The following is a 20,553-nucleotide window of genomic DNA, read 5'->3' on the forward strand; positions in this document are numbered from 1 at the left end:
AAACGATTCTACAATTTTGTGCTTTTCACCTTCTATTGAGAATGACAGTGGTTTAACCTTGACTTAAATGCTAAAACTCTCGATGTAGATACATTAGTTTATAGATCTAATCCACTCATAAAGTTATTCTAGGCATCTAGCAGTTTTTTGAGTATGCATGGCGTCTTTGTGAAAAGTACATTATCGTCCTCATAAGCTAGTACAGGGACGTGCTGATTACCAAAGTAAGAAGTGTTCACTTTACTGTTATTTAAGCAATACGTTCCTTCATATGCAGGGAACACCCTCCCGTTTCCACTGGGAACCATGGAGTTGTGAGTGTAGATGAGTTTGTTTGGGCAATTCATGTTCCTGAGAATCTGGATCGTTTCTCCCTGTTGACTTTGTGAAAAGGAGTGCTCAAGTCCATGAATGCCATGTAAATAGGTTCCCTTGAAGACAAATTAAATTTGATATGATCAGATGCATATTTAATGCTTGCTCATTTGTGACCACTCCCTCGCAGAAACCCAATTGACTAACAGCAAAAATAAGTATACCCTCATCCCAGTTTTGTAGATGGGCCAGAACTGCTTTACCAAGGCATCTGGAGATGGCTTGTGATGGCGCCACATTCAATTCTTCCCAGCTTTCTTCTTCTAAGGCCATTCGTCTGGCATGCCTCGGCTTTTTGTAGGCTGTTTAAACTTGTACTATATGCGACCTATCATGGTTCACAGATTTTAGGGCATCTAGCAGACATGCCTTTGCCCTTTTACAATGTTCGTTGAACCAGGCGGTCTTGTTCACAATTTTACCCATTTGGATCTCTAATGTTTGAGGTTAGGCGGAAATACCAATCAGTCCTTTTTCCGGGGAAGAGCTCAGTTCAAAGATGGGGTTTACATTTTCAGCATTATAAACAATGATGTGTTTAAGGACCTTTTGACTAATTTTCGATTCCCATGTAATTGCCTTAGTGGCACTTACAATTGTATTATTCATGACAGTGTGGTTCACCCTGTCAAAATCTCAGATTGCATTTTCAATGTTAAGATGGTCTGTTAGCAGATCCACCAAGAATTTAAATCCCTTAACCCTTTTTCAGCAATTTGCTCTTATGCAAATGTATTCAATTTTGGTTTTACGGTTATGGTTAGTGAAGATATATTTACCTGGAATATCTTCGCTATGCCATCCATTGATTGAACCCCATTCCTGTAAAGAATTGTACAGTGTTAGGCCTTTCGAACATGTGTGTGGATCCAGCACAGAGGGTAATGGTATGGCAAGTGTCTGGTCCTCCACTATCTCTAGAATATTTTCTGGGGGACCTTTTCCAATTTTAGTATGGAAAGCACCACCTAAAATATAGCTAGAATTTTCCACTAGGCCGAGGCCATCAAAAAGTCCATCCAAGCCACCTTTATGGTTAGGTGTGCCGTTATAAAAGTTCCCAATATATAATTTGGGGCCCTTTTAGCACAGTTGTAAGGAGATTAATTGGATAGATAAATGTGGAGAGGAAAATGATATGGGAGAAAAGTAACTTGAATTCTTAACAAGAATTGCTAACCCCCCAAATGGGTGCCCTCTAGCTTTTCTGTCTGCATTTACCTGAAAAGTAGCATAGGCATCCAGAAATAAATGATCCATATCCCATGTTTCCTGGACTAAAATGTATCAATTTGTTGTTACATGCTCTGTGTTGTTTAACCTGTCTCGTTGACCAGCAAGGTTCCAGGACAGAATGTTGATTGTGCTTCCCTCCCCCACTCCATCGTTGCTGAAGCCACAGTTGGTTTGACTACTACAAGAGGCTGTCATAGTCAATTCATTTATTCTAAAGAGGTTAAGGCCTAGAAGCAGTTTTCCGAAATGGAAATACTGTCACGATTTATTAGGCGGTCCCTCTCAACTCAGGGAGTTCCTTTACCCCCCAAGCAGGGTGGCGCGCCCAAAGCTCTTATACAGATTCAACTTTAGTGATGCCTCCAACCTATCTCGCGCCACCTCAGCAAATACCCTCTGTACCACCAATGATGTAGGAACCATGCCGTTGTATGATAAGAATATATATTTATTTAAGGTTTGACAAAGAACAATAAAACAACCAATATCAGCCACCAATGCCGTGGCACAACACTCTATCACAATTTCAAATTACTTGCATCAATTTGCTGACTTGTATTTCTAATGTACTTACAGATACTACAACACACAGGTAACATTTAGAGACTTTACATCAAAATACACACAGAGGATTTCTTGCACATTCACAATTATGAAATTTGAAACAACCCCAAATGATTGCTTGGGGTTATCACAATACTCTTCTCTCCCAGCATCCCCCACCCTCGGCATCAGTTATATATGACCCCTTAATTTGAAGGCAAGGTACAGGGAGTAGGAATACGGTAGCTAAATCGTTTTGGCTTGTTATTAAGAAGGCAGGGTTTGAAAAATAGACACAAGGAAAAAATAGTTTTGGTCTTTTAGGCAAAGTTTAGGAAAGGAAATAAATGGGAAAATTATTTGGGCTTTTTATTTGCACAAAATGTGGGGCCTTGGGAAAATCGTCTCCCCAGTTCCACCCCCTACCCACTATGCAAGATGGAGATTAAGGCTGGCAGATTCCCCCCCACACCTTTGTTGGCATTTGGATTAATTTACTTACACAGGAGGCCTTGGTTATGGGGCATTTAGGGCAACAGCAGGGTTTCTCTGAGGACAGCAGAGATCTGCTCAAAGGCTTTGGTCAAGGGTAGTCCCCAACACCCAAACTTCCTCTGGCTCCTCAAATAGGCAGGCCCAGCTAGCTTCTAGGTGGTTTCCAAGTCTCTTCTCCCATTCAATGTTTAAGGCCTTGGTAGCTCCCTGTCTCTCGGCTAGTTGTAACATGCAAGAGTCCAGAAGTAGACTAACTCCAGCAATAGACTGAAGAAGTCAAGAGAAAATCAAAAGTTCAAAGAATGGTCCTAAGAGTCAAAAAGTCAAAGAAAGATGTCCCTCTCAGATTGAAACCTGATCTATTATAGGACTGGTGACACTCCATTATTATCATAATTACCATGCTACGGATTGGCCGGCTCTCTCCTGCCTCCTCCCCCAATGCGCCCACTGCCTGTTGATTGGATAAGGAGTTGGGAGCTGTGGATAATGGAGGCTGAGGGAGGAGAAGATGTATCATCCCAAAATGACAAGTGAGTTTACATTTTAGTGTTCCTAAAAATCGAACAACATGGCAGCTACCCTAATTTTTCAGATAACTGCAGGCACATGTATATATTTAAGTTCTATATGTTATGTCGAATTGGAAAATAATAATCATATCTCAGCACGCGCTTCCTAGGAGGACCTTCCATTTTATTGATTTACTTCTGAGCCAAGATAGTCACAACTCTGAACCTTCATAATTCAAACCTTACTTCCATTACCTATCACCACACCAAATTCCCATTCCCTCGGAATAATGAGAAGGCCAGAATCATAATTGTCTTCATAACTCAAATTGTATACATCACACAGGATCCATAGTTACATGAAACAGACAGGCTTCTTATCCCCTTTAATACGAGTCTGGGATGAGCTCACTGGGACACACAATTCTCTTTTTATTCAGGAAAAATGTGTACAATGTTAATCAATGACAAGTCATCACATGAGTTCCTCAGTTTCATATATCCCCCATCTATTCCTAAAGTTTAGGTCTATGTGACCTAAAACATTTGACCTAATTTGATCACATTTATTTGAACTTTTTTTCTAAAATGCGGGGGGAGAAATCTGATACTCTTGAATCAGATCTAATAAAGGGAGACACCCAATGACCTATCCTCAAACATGCCAGCACAGCTTCAAGTGGTACTCATGGGGTCATAATTGCATCAGACAAACCCTGAGATCCCATTCATCCATATAAACAACATTCTGCTTTCATGCATGGAAGACCAGTGAGACAACACAACACCATGACAGATCCATGCATAGCATTCCATTCAAGACCAGACACCACACATAGTACTAAGGACAAGACACCACACACCTACTTTCCTATTTTAACATTCAAACAAGTACACCCTTGACACACACCCACACAACCACTCATACAAATATAACAAATGTAGCATCAAGCATCAGAGAAATCAACAGGCAAGGATCCCAAGGGTACATAGATAGGGTATCATGCAAGAACAGTGTCGGCAATGCTGCCACTTCACTCCACCAAAATACAGGGACAAAACACCCCAAACACAACCACTATAACAAATCTGACTAATATTTGCAGCAGCAACCTTAAAGACTATTCAAACACCCATGACTGAGGAAGAACAGAGAACACACCCTTACCCTTGGGCGGAATCTGTAAAATGGGGGTACATTGCTTGCATACACACCAGCTGAGCAAGGAAATTACATAGGACCTATATAGGAAATCCTCCTGTAGGAGACACAACGCCACACAGGAATGTAAACACCAGCGCACACACACAAACCAAGCTGGTAGTACAAAGCGGAAACACCTCCACAGCAGGCACCCTTGTTAGCCAATAGCCAGGCACAAAGACGGCTTGCAGACCCCAAAGGTAGAACCAAAAGGCAACATGGAAAGCATGTTGCACACCCAACAAACAGGAAGGCTCTGTGCCTACACAAAATTAAACATGAGTGCCATCAAGAGGGTATACCCAAACCCAGCAGCTTTCTGACCCCAACCAAATGGCACAGTGCCATACACGTGGAAACCCACAGCCAAAACTAAGAAATGTTAACCATTCAAAAGCAAGTCACAAGGTCAGGTACAAAGGAGTCACTCACTAAAACAACTAAACTGTAGTAAATATACAAAAAAGAGAGCATTCAAAATCCCAAATATCCATGCAGTACTTACAACATACAGCTCCGCATGCCATGCACCCCTAATGACACACAGTTTCTTCAACTATTAGATAACCCTCAAATTATTCATATAAAATATTTCTGCCAATAGTAATAATAATATAACACATTGCTCGAATAAGCACTAACCGCCTATTCTACAACTCAAGAACAACAGTGAGTGCAGTGACTGTCCCTACAACCAAGGGAGGCCATAGCATACTGGATTGTAACCAACATAGCCCAAAACGAGTAGGCCAATGGACCTCAACGACCCGAACTCAGAACCGAGAGCCTGACTGCAACAGGAAGCCACAACATCTCATACTGCCTATATACCCTCAAAGGGCACACAAAATAGCCTTTCATCAAACTTCACTATACTCGTGGCACATCCGAAAGTGTCTACCGTATCTAACTATAAATGTTGAAGAATGAAAAAAAGCACATTCTAAAGGCTACATCTCATGAAGCAGTGGAATGCTCAGTGTCCTGGCACAGCAATTGTCCATTTTCTAACGTGTTACAGTGCATCACAGTTCTCTGCCATCATGAAATTCACTTCTGTAAACTCCTGCTACAAAAGCAAATCTGCCAAACAGGAGAAGCTACATCAGTATCACATGTTTCACATAAAAGCAAAGCCTGCAGGACAGACATTCTCTGCACCAGGGTTCCACCTTATTAGAGAAAGCCAACTCCTTGCCGGTTTTATATCTTACAAAGGTACTTGCATACCACTCATCTCACATATTCTTTTGGCGGATGTGACCCACCTTCTAATCAGCGGACTCGCCTGCCAATCCCCCTACTTTCCCATACACTTCAAAGGACTCTTGGGTAGTTTTTACCCGCCGTAGGGACACAAAAGGTTAAGAGCTTTATACTTGACTGTTAGGAAAACTCAGACAAGTAGAAAAAACATTGTTTAATTTACAAGTAGTTACAGGATTCCAGTAAATATTTAATCTATTTTAACACGGGGGAGGCACTCTTAAGTCTGTCTTTCGGTGTGCCAGCGTAGCTTCAACTCACCCATACCCAACATTCTTTGAACTGTCAAATATCAACATTCACCACCATTGTACTACCATGCATGGAGGGCCAGTGACACAACACACAATACCAGTTCCATGCATAGCATTCAAGACCACAAAAGGGAAAGTCAATTGTGAGTGACATAAGTAAAAGAAAGGGAGGAACAGAGTGTCTTCCCCCATAAACAAAAAGGAAAACAAAGACAAATGAAATCAAGTAATGCCAAGGGCAAATAAAGGGAACTACAAAGAATCATCATTAAGGTATTAATAAAACAAGTTAGGCATGAAGATATTTCTTAAAAATTAGGAATACAAAATATAGATAATAAAACATTATTGCATCTCCACATACGCACCTGACTTCAGAGTGTAGATGAAATGTCTCTTAGGGTATCCCCGATGCCACTCTAGCTATGGGTTTCTGCTGAATGTGCGACTGATGATACATTTCTGGAAATATCCCTCAAACATGTCATTCTAGTAATCAATGGCATGTCCTACTGTAGCTCTGGATCCAAACACTGTGACTTATTACAATATCAGGGCATAAGCCTTGTCAAGAGTGTCTGATGGAAATTTGTGAACTGAAGACTGACTGATCCGATCTTTATTTGACTGATCATTTTCTGCGATATATTTTACTTTTGGCAAATGTAATGGAGACATTAATAGTCGCGCAAGAACACACTTCCTCCATCCCTAGTGTCGGGCCTTCACATCCACAAAGTAATTTGATAATGCTGAATCAGCAAATAGAGAGGGTTGCTGGTAACCCTTCCGGTGTGGGGATGATTTTTATAGTGCCCAAAAAGTTTGAGAAGTTGGTAAATTCCAAAGTCTTTTCATGAGGGACTGGAATGCTCCACTGTCACAATCCATGTCAACAGATCCAACACTACTATGCTTAAAATTATGATTGTTCTGAAAATATGTTTGAAATGCATGTTAGTGGATATTTTTTCAATTACACATCCAGAAAAGTCCTTGCTATTAATGTTGTTAAAAATTGTAGGCTATGTTTGATACATTTTTGTTTTTGTTTAACCCAAATAGATTTATCAGCCAACGACAACCCACGTGAGTACACTATTTTTCATTGTTTTTGAACACCAGTAAATGTATTTCAGACCCTTAAATGTCCACTCAAATTAAGCTGACTGAGGTTTACATGATACTGATACTGGAGTAGAAATATGAAGATTTGTGAATTGATTGCTGAATGCATATTCTTGTATTGCACCATTTTTCAAACGAAGTTGCTTTGATAATGTTCCCGGCAGTAGGACTAAGTAGTGGGAAACTTCCCAAAAAATGTGTTCTGAGCTTGAAGGTAAGATGGATGGCTTTAGGAGCATATTTCATAATATCTGAGACATCGGTGTTTTTACTTGAATATTATGAGTTTATCTTGTACGACTCCTTGCACTTATGTTTGCACGCACAGTTCATGCAACAGTGCTTTGTCAATTACATGTGCCTTCTGAAGATGTCATTCCCAGTGCTGCTAAAATTGTGAATTGTTTTCCAATGTGTGTTAATTGTCTGTCCTGATTCCAGATGTATGCTCTTTGCATAAAGTAGTCGAGGACTGAATTCCATGCATATTTTTCTTGGTGGCAATGTAGTTTAAAATTACATATTTTCTACTTTTTCTGTGGGAATGAAATGTATAGTACTGTGTTTGTTTGTTGCTCGTTTCATTGTGTGACACCATCTGATTAAGAGGTCTAAGGGTTTGCAAAATCTGTTGCATTTTACAATCTCAGCATATATTTTCAGTTAGCCCGACAACAGGTGTAAAAACCTTTGAGTTTTAAAATAGAATAGTACAGCATTAAAACTTCTTTTTCATTACATTTTCGAAAGTGTTATGATAGAGAAGTAAGTTTGCTTAGTCACATTAAGACTAGAGCTCGGTTCTCACCATTACAGAGATGGTCTTTGACGGTCTGAGTGTCACAGTAGATGGAGTTAGTGGAGGGTTGTTCTGACTATGGGGCATTTATGAGCTGTGATGAGCTCTTACACATTTATGTTAATGCTAGCTAGGAGTGACCTACTCGAGGTAGGTTATGGCTGTGGATAATGGGCTGGTTGTACATTGGACAGTTTAATTGAAATTACCTTTTTAGTGGGTTTCCGATAGCTCATTTCCATCTATAACTTGGAGGCAGAAATGCAGAGTGCCAGACGCTGAGTTTTGCTGTGCTTCCTTTTCATGCCTAAGTAGAGTTGAGTGTCTTCAGTGCATGACTGATAGAGCAAGTCATGGTAGCCCAGAATTTGTAGGAAGGGGTCAATTCAGGTGTAAAATGTTATTTGTTCCACGGGTGATGATAGAGCATCCTACAAAGCTTGGGCGCTTTGAATGATAAATAGATTTACTAGAAGAGTATCCTATGGATCATTGTCAAGTCTGTGTAGTAAAAGTCAGAGTATGTCTGTCTGTGTATAATGGAACTCCTCAAATACCTCTGCCTTTTTGCAGCCATCTCTTCTAAGACATCACAGTGGTGTTCCCTAGTAAGGTGGTGGTGGAGAGTATTCTTATGGGGGATTCTTCAGTTCCATTAGCACTAAAGCTATCTATAGTATGGCTATTGCTACTACTCATATTTGGAATATTAACGGTAGTATGAATTCCATTTTAAGTAATGTAATTATATTTGTTCTATTCCAATTGTTAGTGGTATTACAGTGGGTACTACCATCTCTATTACTACTACTAGATGTATTTCTGATATAACTTCCATTAGGGCCACTGGTGCACAAGTTAATAATACTACTGCTTGAAAGGGAACCATGTGCTGAATCCCTAACCCTCTAGCCATGTGTGTTTCTTTTTGCCTCTCAGAATGCCCTCTGCCAAATACATTTTACCAAACCCTACAGTGTTTCAGTGAAAAAGGGCAAACCTCTAATACTGTATACCATCTACCACAAACATAAGTGGAGACTGTGTATACACAAGCTTCCTACAGGACACATTTGCAATCTTTATAACTTTAAAGTTAACAAAACATGCAGAATCCAGTGCATTTGAATATGAAAACTACAGTACTCATCAGAGAAAATGCCCTGTAAATCTGCACCAATGTGTGTCCGATTGTAGTATCAACATAATGTTCATTCCATGATTCCTAAGCAAATGTTGGCACAAAACAATGGAAGGGTTGAGGGTAATAATTATACAAAAGTAAGAACTATCCAAGAACTGTTAAGACTACAAATTTAGAACCCAGCAGCCCAGGAGCTGTCAAAATGATTGCTTAGATTGTAGGTAAATGCCCACATTCTGATCAAGCAGGTGCCTGTTCTCCATTCCTCATCACCATTTCTATGACAGCCATCTTGAATGTACATTTGTTTGATAGACGAAATGCTACTTCCTTGGTGGACTCCTTCAATGCAGATTTATTTGGTAAAGGAAGCAGCCTGAGCACTCAGAACAAAAAGCCACTAGCACCCAAGACAACATCTTGGGGTTCTATGAATGGAAAGAAGATTCAGCCTTGGAATCCTCCCATCCCATGCACACTTTCAATTGTTTGGGAACACCCAATACTATCCTTTAAACAAAAAGTAGAGTGAAGTCTTGTTGATAACACAATTAGGCAAATAAAGGTATTGGAAATCAAAGGTATTTTATAAAGCCAATGTAATTCAAAAAGATTGTATACAAAAGAAGAAACAATGTGGCATCAATAATAAGCATCAGAAATTGAAAGATGATGGAGTCCGATTAGATCGGCGATGCGTTTCGAGGATGTTTTCCTCCTCTTCTGGCCAAGAACGGACTCTTCATATAAAGAGAAAACAATGATTAACAATCATATCATTCAGGAACTGAGTTTTTCTTAACCAAAAGGAAACTTTTTCTACACAGTGAACATCTAAACCCAATGATTACATTATTTTGTTAAAATTAAATAATCCTATCAGATAGTCAAGTTCCGAGTCTGTTACTCTTTTGCTATTAGTCACATTAGTATATACATTCATAATCAGAGAGGTGTAATCAAGTTCCACTTTTCAAATACGGCATGCCCTATATAGGTATTAGAGATAAAAGGCCACCATGAGTAGTCCCCACCCTGTGGGGTTGACTGAGGTTCATCTGGAGTGCCCATGCCTAATGGTGATAAAAGATTCAGGGTCTAGTGACGAGTGAGAAGGATAATAATAGTTACCATCAAGGATGTGTGATCGAATTCACGATTTGGGTAAAAGGTAAGGAAAAGGCAACGAAAAAGCCGTTAAACATCTAGGATCTGTCCAACGGTCCCAGAAGTGATCATCCATAGATTCCCCAGTATAAGGTAAAATGCGCCCTTGAGAGAAAGGCAGTGCAGAAAGAAAAACATGACTAAAGGAACATGCGGGCGTAATAATGCTGCGACCTGGGGTGCGTGCATTCATCAGTAATTAATGAGGACGGCGATCACCGGGTAGTAGTGTAAAGATGCGGTGTGCAGTCTAAAGCTCCAGCCTAAACACTGCCAAAAGTGGCAACTCCAGCTCACTCTATCTAACCATACCATAGAAAAATTGGAAAAGAAGAGAGACAATAAGCAACTGATGGGCTAAGATCTGGCTAAGAGTTATTCTCAAAACGTGGTTACGGAGTTACCTGTTCATGTAATCTATATGTCATTCACAGGTAGAGCCAGCGTAGAAAGTAACAAGATCATATCTGATCTGATATTCAAAAATGTCGGAGTATCGTAAATGAAAAACAAACCAAAGGGAACCGTATGTCCCACAGATGTATTTAAGGGTGATTCAACTTTCATCTCAGGGATGAAATGTCTCTCAAAGAAAAGGCACATTGTGAAATGAGATCCTTATACGTATTCCGGGAAAGATTAATAGATATAGAGACACGGAGATCCGGGAAGCCGGTGCTTATAGAATACAAGGTAGGGATGGCAATGGACATGCAGATGTGGGCAGCCAATCAAGGTGAAGAGTACTCAAAGTGTCAGTTATAGTGATGTGAATAGACAAAAACAGATAATAATATACCTTATATGTCTACAGTGGTTCACTTGTCCAACTAACAACCCAAGACGGTTGTGAATAAGGCACATTCGTCATCACTTAGACAATTCAGTCGTTCTTAGCATGCATCTTGATGTAAGCATCTTTTCTGACATGAACAATCAAAGAACAATTGAAGAATGAAAAAGAAGGGGCATTTTTAGTTTTGTTAAAAACATCAATAATATCAGACATCTATATTTACATTTTCTGAATGGACATGCATGTTCAATGGCATTTTTGCCACAACTACATCCCAAAAATAACATAGACTTCGTAAGGACAACTACCAATTAACATCAAATTATCTGTACATCAGGTGTTCATCAGAAATTAGAAGGTCACAAAAACAATTTAACGAGAAATCCTCATTGAGGCCCCATGGATGTAAGAAGCCCATTGTGTCAATCCAGTATGCTTCTCTTTGTAATAACAAGGATTGGAAGTCAACTCCTCTTGTGGGACGCTTGACGACTTCAAGTACCTGAAACTTTAGTTGTGCAATAGAATGTTTTTGGGAGTTGAAGTGGCGGGCCAGTGGTGAATGCTGGTTATTGCACCTTATATTGGATTTATGTTCGGTCAATCTCAATTTTATTGGTCTTTTAGTCTGGCCAACATATACCTTGCCACAAGGGCATTTCAACAAGTATATTACTCCCGATGACACGCAGGTAGAGTAATCTCTGAGTTTGATTTTTTTACCATTTCTAGGGTGGCTCACCACATTGCCTTTAATAACATTATTACAATGCGTACACCCCAAACAGGGAAAGGTACCTAGTTTTATGGTAGTTAGAAATAGCTGTTTGTCTTTAGGAATTCTTTCAGCCTTGACCAGTTTATCCCTAATATTTTTACCCCCTTTGAAGCACATCATGGGTGGGGTAGGGAACAGTCTTAGAAGAGTTTGGTCTTTATGGAGAATATTCCAATGCTTCTTAATGCTTTTTCAAGATTTGAAAGCTTTGTCTCGAAAATTTGGATATAAATAAAAGAGGAGTATCTTTCACCTTCAACTTGGGCTTTAGTAGGTCAGTGTGTGTTATCTCAGAAGCTCTGTGTTTCGCTCCTTCTAGAACTTCTGGTGGATAGCCTCTATTCTGAAATTTGTCAATGAGGTTAATGCATTCATTGTCAAGATCTTCTGGATCAGAAATTATTCTCTTAAATCGCAAGATCTGGCTGTAGAGTAGGCTTTGAAGCATTGCCCTGGGATGGAAGCTTGAATAATGTAATACATTTTTAGCATCAGTTGGTTTATGGTAAATAGACGTGGTAATTTTGTTGTCGGTTATTCTTAGGTTGACATCTAGAAAATGTAGAGAAGGGTTACCAATCTCTATGGTGAACTTAATCCTTGGGTGCACAAGATTGAGATATTCAAAGAACAAATTAAGGTTGTTTTGTGTGCCACACCAGATACAGAAAATATCGTCAATAAACCTCTTCCATGTGAGAATGTACGAGGACCAAATAGGGTGTTCAAGCACATATTGGCTTTCAAATAAAACATAAAAGTATTAGCGTACACAGGTGCCATCGATGAGCCCATCGAGGTGCTGGATGTTTGCAAGAAATATTTTGCCTGGCGCAAGCGGGGTACGCGTTTTCTGAGGGGTGCGCAGGGAGTTTTACATGCGATTGGCCTGGCATGAGCGGGGTACGCATATTCCGAGGGGTGCGTGGGGAGTTTTACACGCGATTGGCCTGGCGCGAGCGGTGTACGTGTATTCCAAGGGGTGGTGGGGGGTTTACACGCGATTGGTTTCTCGCGTGAGGGCTGAGTAGCGTTTTTAGTGATTTTTCATTGTTGGGGGGCTGTATGCTGGTCCACTTGGTTTGCGCCATGTAGGGGATTTGTGCAGATGTTTTTGGCGCACGGGTGGTGTTGGGGGCGTAACTGGTGCTGCTGCAGTGTCGCTGCGCCACAGCTGGTTTTGGATGTAAGTATCCATGAATACGCTGTGCGTCAAAATGGGTTTCGTCACACACGGCTGGCCCAAGCTGGCGCACGCTCCTTCTGTGCGCCAGCCTGTGTGCGCCACTTCTGCACTTGATTCCATGAATTACCCTCATTGTCTCTTTTGCCTGCTTTCTGTTGGGATAGAAGGGAAATGCGATGAAATGTGGGTTGTCCAGTCCACCATAATTTGATTATCTGACACAAAGTGTATTTTTCATGACTATGCTTAAGTGGGTAATGTTTGGCCAAGATAATGGGTATCTGGTGGTGTTGCCAGGAAAGTGGCACAAACAAATTAGTGAATAGGGATTAAAAAAGAATAATAATGAAGTTTACATGGGTGTCCCACATGTATTGGTTGGGGAGAAATAAAATAATGTGACACGTGAAGACCAGAAGGTGGCGACACTGTTTTCACCCCCACAATGTGTGAGGAAAGTCAGCCCTTCTTGGGAGAAAACACAGAGGCGTGGGAGAGGGACACTCAGGAAAATAAAACGTTAGCAAAATCCTGGATAGTGGTGGCTGAGGGCAAGGAAACGGGTGCAGGGAAGGTAGGGTTGTCCTGCTGGATTCAAAGGCTGCTGCATGTTAAAGGTGAACCCAAGGAGGCATTGTTGCGAACTCAATGACTGGGCAAGGATGTGTTGCTGTGAGGCGAGACGCTGTAAGTTGACATATCTAATATTTAAAAAAGGAACTCAAGGAGGATCAGACCAACTTCACTTACAGATCCCTAAGAAACTGCAGTGATTCCAATCCGTTAAACTGAGAGGTACAAACAGCATAACTTGCTCAGAAATAAATACATTATTGCAATGGGGGTCAAAAACATCCAGGCCTATGGATGTATGGAGAAAAGTCAGCATTAGAACATTGAGGCTCTAGCGCAGCCTCCTCGCCTTTTCCCCGAACTTGAATGGAGCCATCCTAGTGTCTGTCCCCCCCCCCCCCACCTAGTCAAAAAGTGCCATACATATGCTAATAGATGGCTAGGATTCCTGCCTCAATAAAGCAGCTCTTGCTCATGGAGACACCACTCAGTGAGTTTCTCTTTTCCGCATGTGTACTCTGGAATAGGTTTGTACAGCTCTGATCTACCCTGCAGTTGGCCTCCAGGGCATATCATTGATTCCATCAACCAGTGTTCTACTTCTAGCAGAAAACCTGATAATATTGTCTGAGGCATGGGACGCTAAATGATTGAGCGCTTGCAAATATGTTTTTTTACCTGTAAGTGGATTTAAAAAATAAATTAAAGAATACAAAATTCAGTTTTTTCTGAAGTTTGTCAAGGTTGTTATGTTATGTTATGCTTATCTGCGGAGCACTCTTAAGCTCTCAGCGCTGCGTGTTATCATATTTGGCATTTGCTGGAAAACAGAAATATAAGGAAGAAACGTTTTTTGTGTCCCTTCTTCTAATAATAACTCCTCCTCAAAGGAATGTCAGTTGTCTGTGTACAAGGCGCGCAAAGACCATGGCACTCAGCACTCAGTACCATCACCTTGTGTTGCTAGTTAGAGATTGATCAGAAACCTTTCCTGTCAATGAGGACCCCTATTATACATTGATCCAGGGAAAGGGATGTGCTCCCCTACGAAAGCAGTCCTGATGTAATATTATCACACCTGTTTTATTACATGTTTGAGATAACATTTTTGATGTTTTCTCTCTATTTAGCCACGAAACCACCAGTAACTAAATGTGGCATCGAAAAAGTGTGTCCAGAAAACTACTTCGCTTTTAGAATCACAAGTGGAGCAGCGAGTGTTGTTGGCCCATCCATGTGCTTTGAGGACAAAATGTAAGTAGAAGAGAACAACTTGTTTTGCTGCTGTAGTTACTATTATATTTATTACTAGCCATACCCCCTGGCGTGGGCCGGGTCTGTAGCTGGCATGCACATGGGGTTCTGCTATAGACTTTTGTCTGTTATATTGTGTCCTTTCTGCCTATTTTTGAAAAATCACAAAATCAGCAATCTCCGGGAATCGCCTTTACTGATAGAACACGGGTCGACCCCACTGCACTCGTTTGCAGGGCGAATGGGTAGGGTTGGTCAGATTTCAGTATCAGCAGTACACCCCAGACTGGTATGCTAACCTTGGGCCAAAATGTCAGCCCACCAACTGTTGTGGGGCTGGAGCCAACCATCGCAAATTCGTCAATCTCCCGAAATCGCCTATACTGATAGCACATTGTCAGTCCCTGCCCTGTGCAGGGAGAATGGATGGAGTTGGTCCAATTTCACTATCGCCAGTACACCCCAGACCGGTGTGCTGACCTTGGGCCACAATTTCAGACCACCAACTGTTATGGGGCTGGAACCAACTCCGAACATACAAACACACTTCTATATATATATAGAGAGAGAGAGAGAGAGAGAGAGAGAGAGAGAGAGAGAGAGAGAGCGATTCTCTCACACCCCTCAACCATCCTTTGCCATTCTCACATGCTACAGTTCTTGAAAGAAAATCACTCAAACCACTAATAATCCATGACTTTATACCTCCATTCTGATCAACGTATCCACCCTCCATTTTCTAATACAGGGTGCATGCAACCATTTCCTCTCTAGCAGTTTTTGACCACGACTCCCATCAGCTTTATCAGCTTTACCTAGCGTAGTCAATGGTGAGGGATATTGGGAGTCATAATCCAAACCATATGAAGAGCCATAGATTTGATACCACGGTTCTAGTTAATATCATTTAATATTGCTTGCCCCATCTGGGTGCACCCTTCAAATTAATAATGCACTAAACAGCTTCTTCTAGTCCCCTGATATCTTAAACATGGTTGCTATCCTGCATCCTTCATTTTAGAATTCTTCCAAAGTCTCTTCTGCTGTAATTTTCACAAACCATTCCTTCTTCTTCATTCGTTCTCATTGATGTCCCCATCTTCCCTCTTATGGACCATGTCTCCTGATTGCCACCTTTCTTTCTGCTTCTGCACTGCAAGGCATCTATTTCCTTCTCTTGTGGCAGCCAAACTGCGATTAGTATAGTTTACTAAAATATGAAAACTGTTGTTTTCTTTATTAGCACCCGGGGTGGGGGCGCAGTCAATCAGGTTCCACGGATCGCAGGCTGAAACCTCTGATCTCAGCCCATATTCCACAGAACACACCAGCTGCCTCCCCGTCCCTCCAGCTGGAGGCTGTCTTCTATTTCTATGCCCGGCTCTCCTGTGATCCGCACTCACAATCCAAATCTGCCTGACCCCCACCCAGCAGGGTACTAATATCAATAAAACCTGCGGCGGCAAGCTGGATCAGCCAGTAACGGCACAGACACCAGTGTTCATTTTGGATCTAGGCCGTTACCAATCAATCCAGCCCACTGCCGCAGGTGTTATTGCGAAAACAATAGCTGTGGCTGGATTTGCTCTTTATTTGTGCATTTAGTGTGTCATATAGTTTGCATGCACGCTGGAGCCAATCACCTCGAAAATGTAAATGGTTTCAGGAATACAGTCACATACACAAACTTTCAATTTTCTGATAATGAGGGCTCTCGGGACATGCACGATTTCATAAAAATCATAGTATCAACATAAGTAATGTTACAGGGTCTTTGTTCCCCCTACAGTGCGTAAAGGCACATCATTTGGCAGTGAACTCCAATACTTTCATGAGAAAGGACATTGCCGGACCTACGATAGTGACAAAATTAAACAACCTAGCAAAATTTTACAATATGTGTAAACAATACAGAACTTCCAACGCTTGGAGAATCAGACATACAATGACATACTAGCTTCAAGTGGAAATGTAGGGGTCAAGGTTACAGTCCTCATTGGGCCCTTAATTGCCCTACCAGGGATCAGCTCTTGCGAATCTAAGTGATTTGCCTGCGGCTGAAAGTACTGTGGGCAAATCATTCGCATGAGAAAGGTGCGAACTACCAAAAGTTTGCACCTTTCTCATGCGAACACACTTACATTCTCACACAAACACAACACCCCCATAACACCCCCCACCCACACCCTCAGCACACCCCCACCCACACACCCAACATAAACAAACCCCACTTAACCTTCATCTTCACGCTGGGTTCCTGCAGCGCCAGTTCCCTTTCACTTCCGTGATCGGGAACCGGCGCTGCAGGGTCCTTTTCTTTTCTTTTTTTGTAACGGAAGGCTGTGGGGGTGTCCCCCGCAGCCCCCGCTCACTATACCATAAAGTATAGTGAGCGGGCCGATGCGGGGGACACCCCAGCAGCCCCTGTTTTTTTTTTCAATGCTACCACCAAAGGTTCGAACTTTTGGTGTTCGAACCTTTGGTGGTAGCATTTTTAGACCTTTTGGTCAATGCGACCATTTTATTTCGGTAATTTCGACCTAAACCGCTCTTGCCACCAAGACAAGGCACAGAGTTGTGGTGTAGAGTGTACGACTGGCCTCAGCATTCATGGGCTGGCCCTCTTTATTACATCTACTTGATGAGTTGCTGAGCATCATCACATATGCTCCCAGAATGAAACACTATGGCTCTCAGTATATTAAGTTTTCTGCACACTTAAAGCAGTTTCATTTTCAGTACTTTGTTAAAATAAAGGTCCAATTAACATACAGTGGCCCTCATTACAACACCGGCGGTAACCAATGGCAATATTAGCACCATGGTTGCTGCCGGTATTGTAACAAGTCCGCCATGGTGCAATGGGGAATTACCACCCCATTCCAAGGTTGGCGGGGCGGTAATTCCCCATGCACCATTGGCCCTTCCCCATTCCCATTTTTGCCCCATAGGGCTCAGTGGGAATGGGGAAGGCGGTAATTACGGTATTGCAAATTGCGGTACCGTAATTACCTTCAAGGTCCCTTTGCGGGCCCCTACTTTAACGGCTGGTCCAGACCAGCCGTTAAGGTTGGGAGCCGCAAAAGGACCTCGTAATTAGGCGCTAAGGGGTTAACGGCACCACAGCCTTTTACGGCGCCGTTAACCCCTTAGCGCCAGGCTCGTAATGAGGCCCAGTGGCACTTTCAAATGTAGAGGTTTTTGAATTTTCTTCTTTTACTTTCTCATTGACCACATACAATTGTAACACTTGGGTCATGTCACAATCGAACAACTCTGATCTAAAACGTTAGCATGTGGTTACCATTCGTTTTCAGGTTGCTTTTTGGGCCACACCACATCAGATGCTCCCATCTCAGTCTCAGACAACTTTTCACTGGTGTCAGGTAATTTTTTACCTATCAGACCAAATGCAAAATGTTGTTCTTGCAGTGGTCATTCAGGGCAAATGTTATTTGTACATTGACACGGGTGCTATGTATTTTTTGCTTTGGATGGTCAGTGCAAATGGTGGTGCAACAACACCCAGCACTAATGAAACATTTTCCGCCACAGGAGCTCTTTTATGTAATGTGGCACAAAAAGTTCTATTCGCTACATCATTTGTGCCACATTACATAAACGAGCTCCTGTGGTGGAAAATGTTCATTAGTGCTTGATATTTTTGTGGGGGTGGGAGGTGACACAGACATCTTTGCATAGAGAATGCAGTCTTGTTATTTCTTGCTCTCTGCTTTTGAACACAGAAAATAATGTATAGAACCGTTCCAGCGTGTACTAAACAAATTCATTTCCTTTTATTTTGTTGCTTCAAAGAAGGATTTAGCGCACTAACTAGAAGGCATAACAGAATACAAATCGCTTACATCTCGTTCAAAATATATGGATGTCTGCGCTTCCACTATTTTATAATGCATTCAAATTCTGCAGGAATAATTATCTGTTTCCTCAGAAATTATTTATGAGTGTCCCCATAATTTAGTGTAAAACAGTTATTTTTTTCTGCACAAACAGGAAAATTTACACGCATTTTACAACTTCAAATTCACTTAGAATAATGAGTCTGCCAGGAGAAATGCAAGGGATGAGAGATTATGATCAATTCTACTAGGAAGGAAACTCGATTTTGAGGCAGCGCTCAAGATATATTTTTAGTAATTAAAATACTAAATACAGTGGTTCTGATATTTATTTTTGAGAGATAAATATGCTTGACGTGGCTATTTGATGTCGATGGCATAAAGTAACTCTTCCAGTTTGAAAAGAAAAAATAAACACTGTGAAGAAAGAACCGTGTCTGGGAAAACATGAATTCGGCGGATATATTTGTAAGAAGCAGACAGGCACTGCATAGAATGTGATATGTGTCAACTGCGGGTTTTTTCATCATTTGTAAAGTAAGGAATGTGTTGCGTTGCATTGTTCTGCGTCCAAAGACAAGCAAACAATAATCGGACCCCTTTTCTGTGACTGTCTTGCAAGTGTCTATTCTGTTCACTGCTGTCTCTCATGCTCTATAACTTCTTACTTTGCACCAGTTCCAAAAGAAAGAAATATCTTTGGAGAAACAAAAATAAAATTGGTAAACAGCCTCCCACGTAGCTTTTATAAAGACATTAAGAAGGGCCTCTTTCTGAGTGTGGCACTGCAGTAAAAAAGTGGCCATAGCTGCATTACTGCCACTTTTACTGCACCGCCAGATTAAAAGTTTCAGTTCCTAACTATTTAAAACTGTGGTTTTGCGTGGATGAAATTTCCTCAATGCAAACCCATTACCGCACGCGATAATTGGCACATGCGGTAATTCATTCTTACACTAATAATGCATCCCAGTGGAGTCTAATGGGACTCCAAAAGGGGAATAACGAAAGGGTCCATGTAACTTAAAATCATGCATCCCCTTCTCATTAATACATGGTTAATACATGTAGAACAGACATTGTATTTGGCTGTTTTACTGTAGGCAATGCCTTCTGTCTATGAGGCCAAAAGTTCTATTTGCTACATCATTTGTTTTGTGGATCTTGAACTCTTACCAGATGGAGCAAAGACAAAAGCCAGAGTAATATTTTATTACATAGTGAGTCTATGTATTGTTGAAAAAACAGGTTATTATTGTAAAGTGAAGCCTTGGCATTGAGAGGGAGGGATTACAAGTAACAATGTTTTTGAATAGTCAGCCAGTAATAAAGCTGAAAAAAGTTAAGCACTCACCCTTTCAACTTTCTAAAGTTGATAAGGCGGGAGCCTGGGGGTTACTATCCCATGGTTTTCCATTTCCGCTGAGCGGTAAATGTGGCTGTATTGGCCTTGTGCTGCCTATACCCACTGGTGGCTTGGCGGGCAGGCAGGCACAGGCTGTGGTTTGCTGCTGTGACACCTGTATTTTTTGTCTACCGATAGGTGGACTCGGACAATCCACGACTCTGAGTAAAAACTGTACTTTAAACTCAGGCTCAGGTTGTGTCCTGATCTGAGTGTAAAGGCCATTATTAGGGTGCACTGTGGTTTGGCGGTGCACACTGAACTTATTACCTACTGAGTAAAGTGAGTAAAGCGCTACTCGATACATTTGTAACTCTACCGGTTGTTGCACTTCACTTCCTCCATTAACTTGCATCGGAAATGGTGTGCAAATCCAAGGTAAAAAGATCTACTTACAATTTGAGGAAAGGCGAGGCACAAACGAACGCTATACATAAAAGAGGGGTCCTGCCTGTGGGGGTCCTATTCGGTTGCACACTCATTAATAGTGCAAATTTAATCAAAAGAAAAAGCACCCTGTCAGCGTGTTATTCACTGTCAGGTAGTGCAAGGCTGTGACAAAGGATGTAGTGCAAACG

General features: G+C 41.4%; 1 protein-coding gene across 1 annotated transcript in view; it reads left to right on the forward strand.

Annotated features, from left to right (window-relative positions):
* The window catches only part of FAM3D (FAM3 metabolism regulating signaling molecule D), a 550,272-nt gene that overhangs the window by 309,576 nt on the left and 220,143 nt on the right, over window positions 1-20,553 (forward strand). The window contains exons 5-6 of the mRNA XM_069643754.1: window positions 6,951-6,974; window positions 14,587-14,710. Coding sequence (XP_069499855.1) covers window positions 6,951-6,974; window positions 14,587-14,710 — 148 coding nt within the window. The remainder of the gene's footprint in view (window positions 1-6,950; window positions 6,975-14,586; window positions 14,711-20,553) is intronic.

Source organism: Ambystoma mexicanum, chromosome 2p (assembly GCF_040938575.1).
Source record: "Ambystoma mexicanum isolate Mex_15411 chromosome 2p, UKY_AmexF1_1, whole genome shotgun sequence".
Classification (NCBI taxonomy): domain Eukaryota; kingdom Metazoa; phylum Chordata; class Amphibia; order Caudata; family Ambystomatidae; genus Ambystoma; species Ambystoma mexicanum.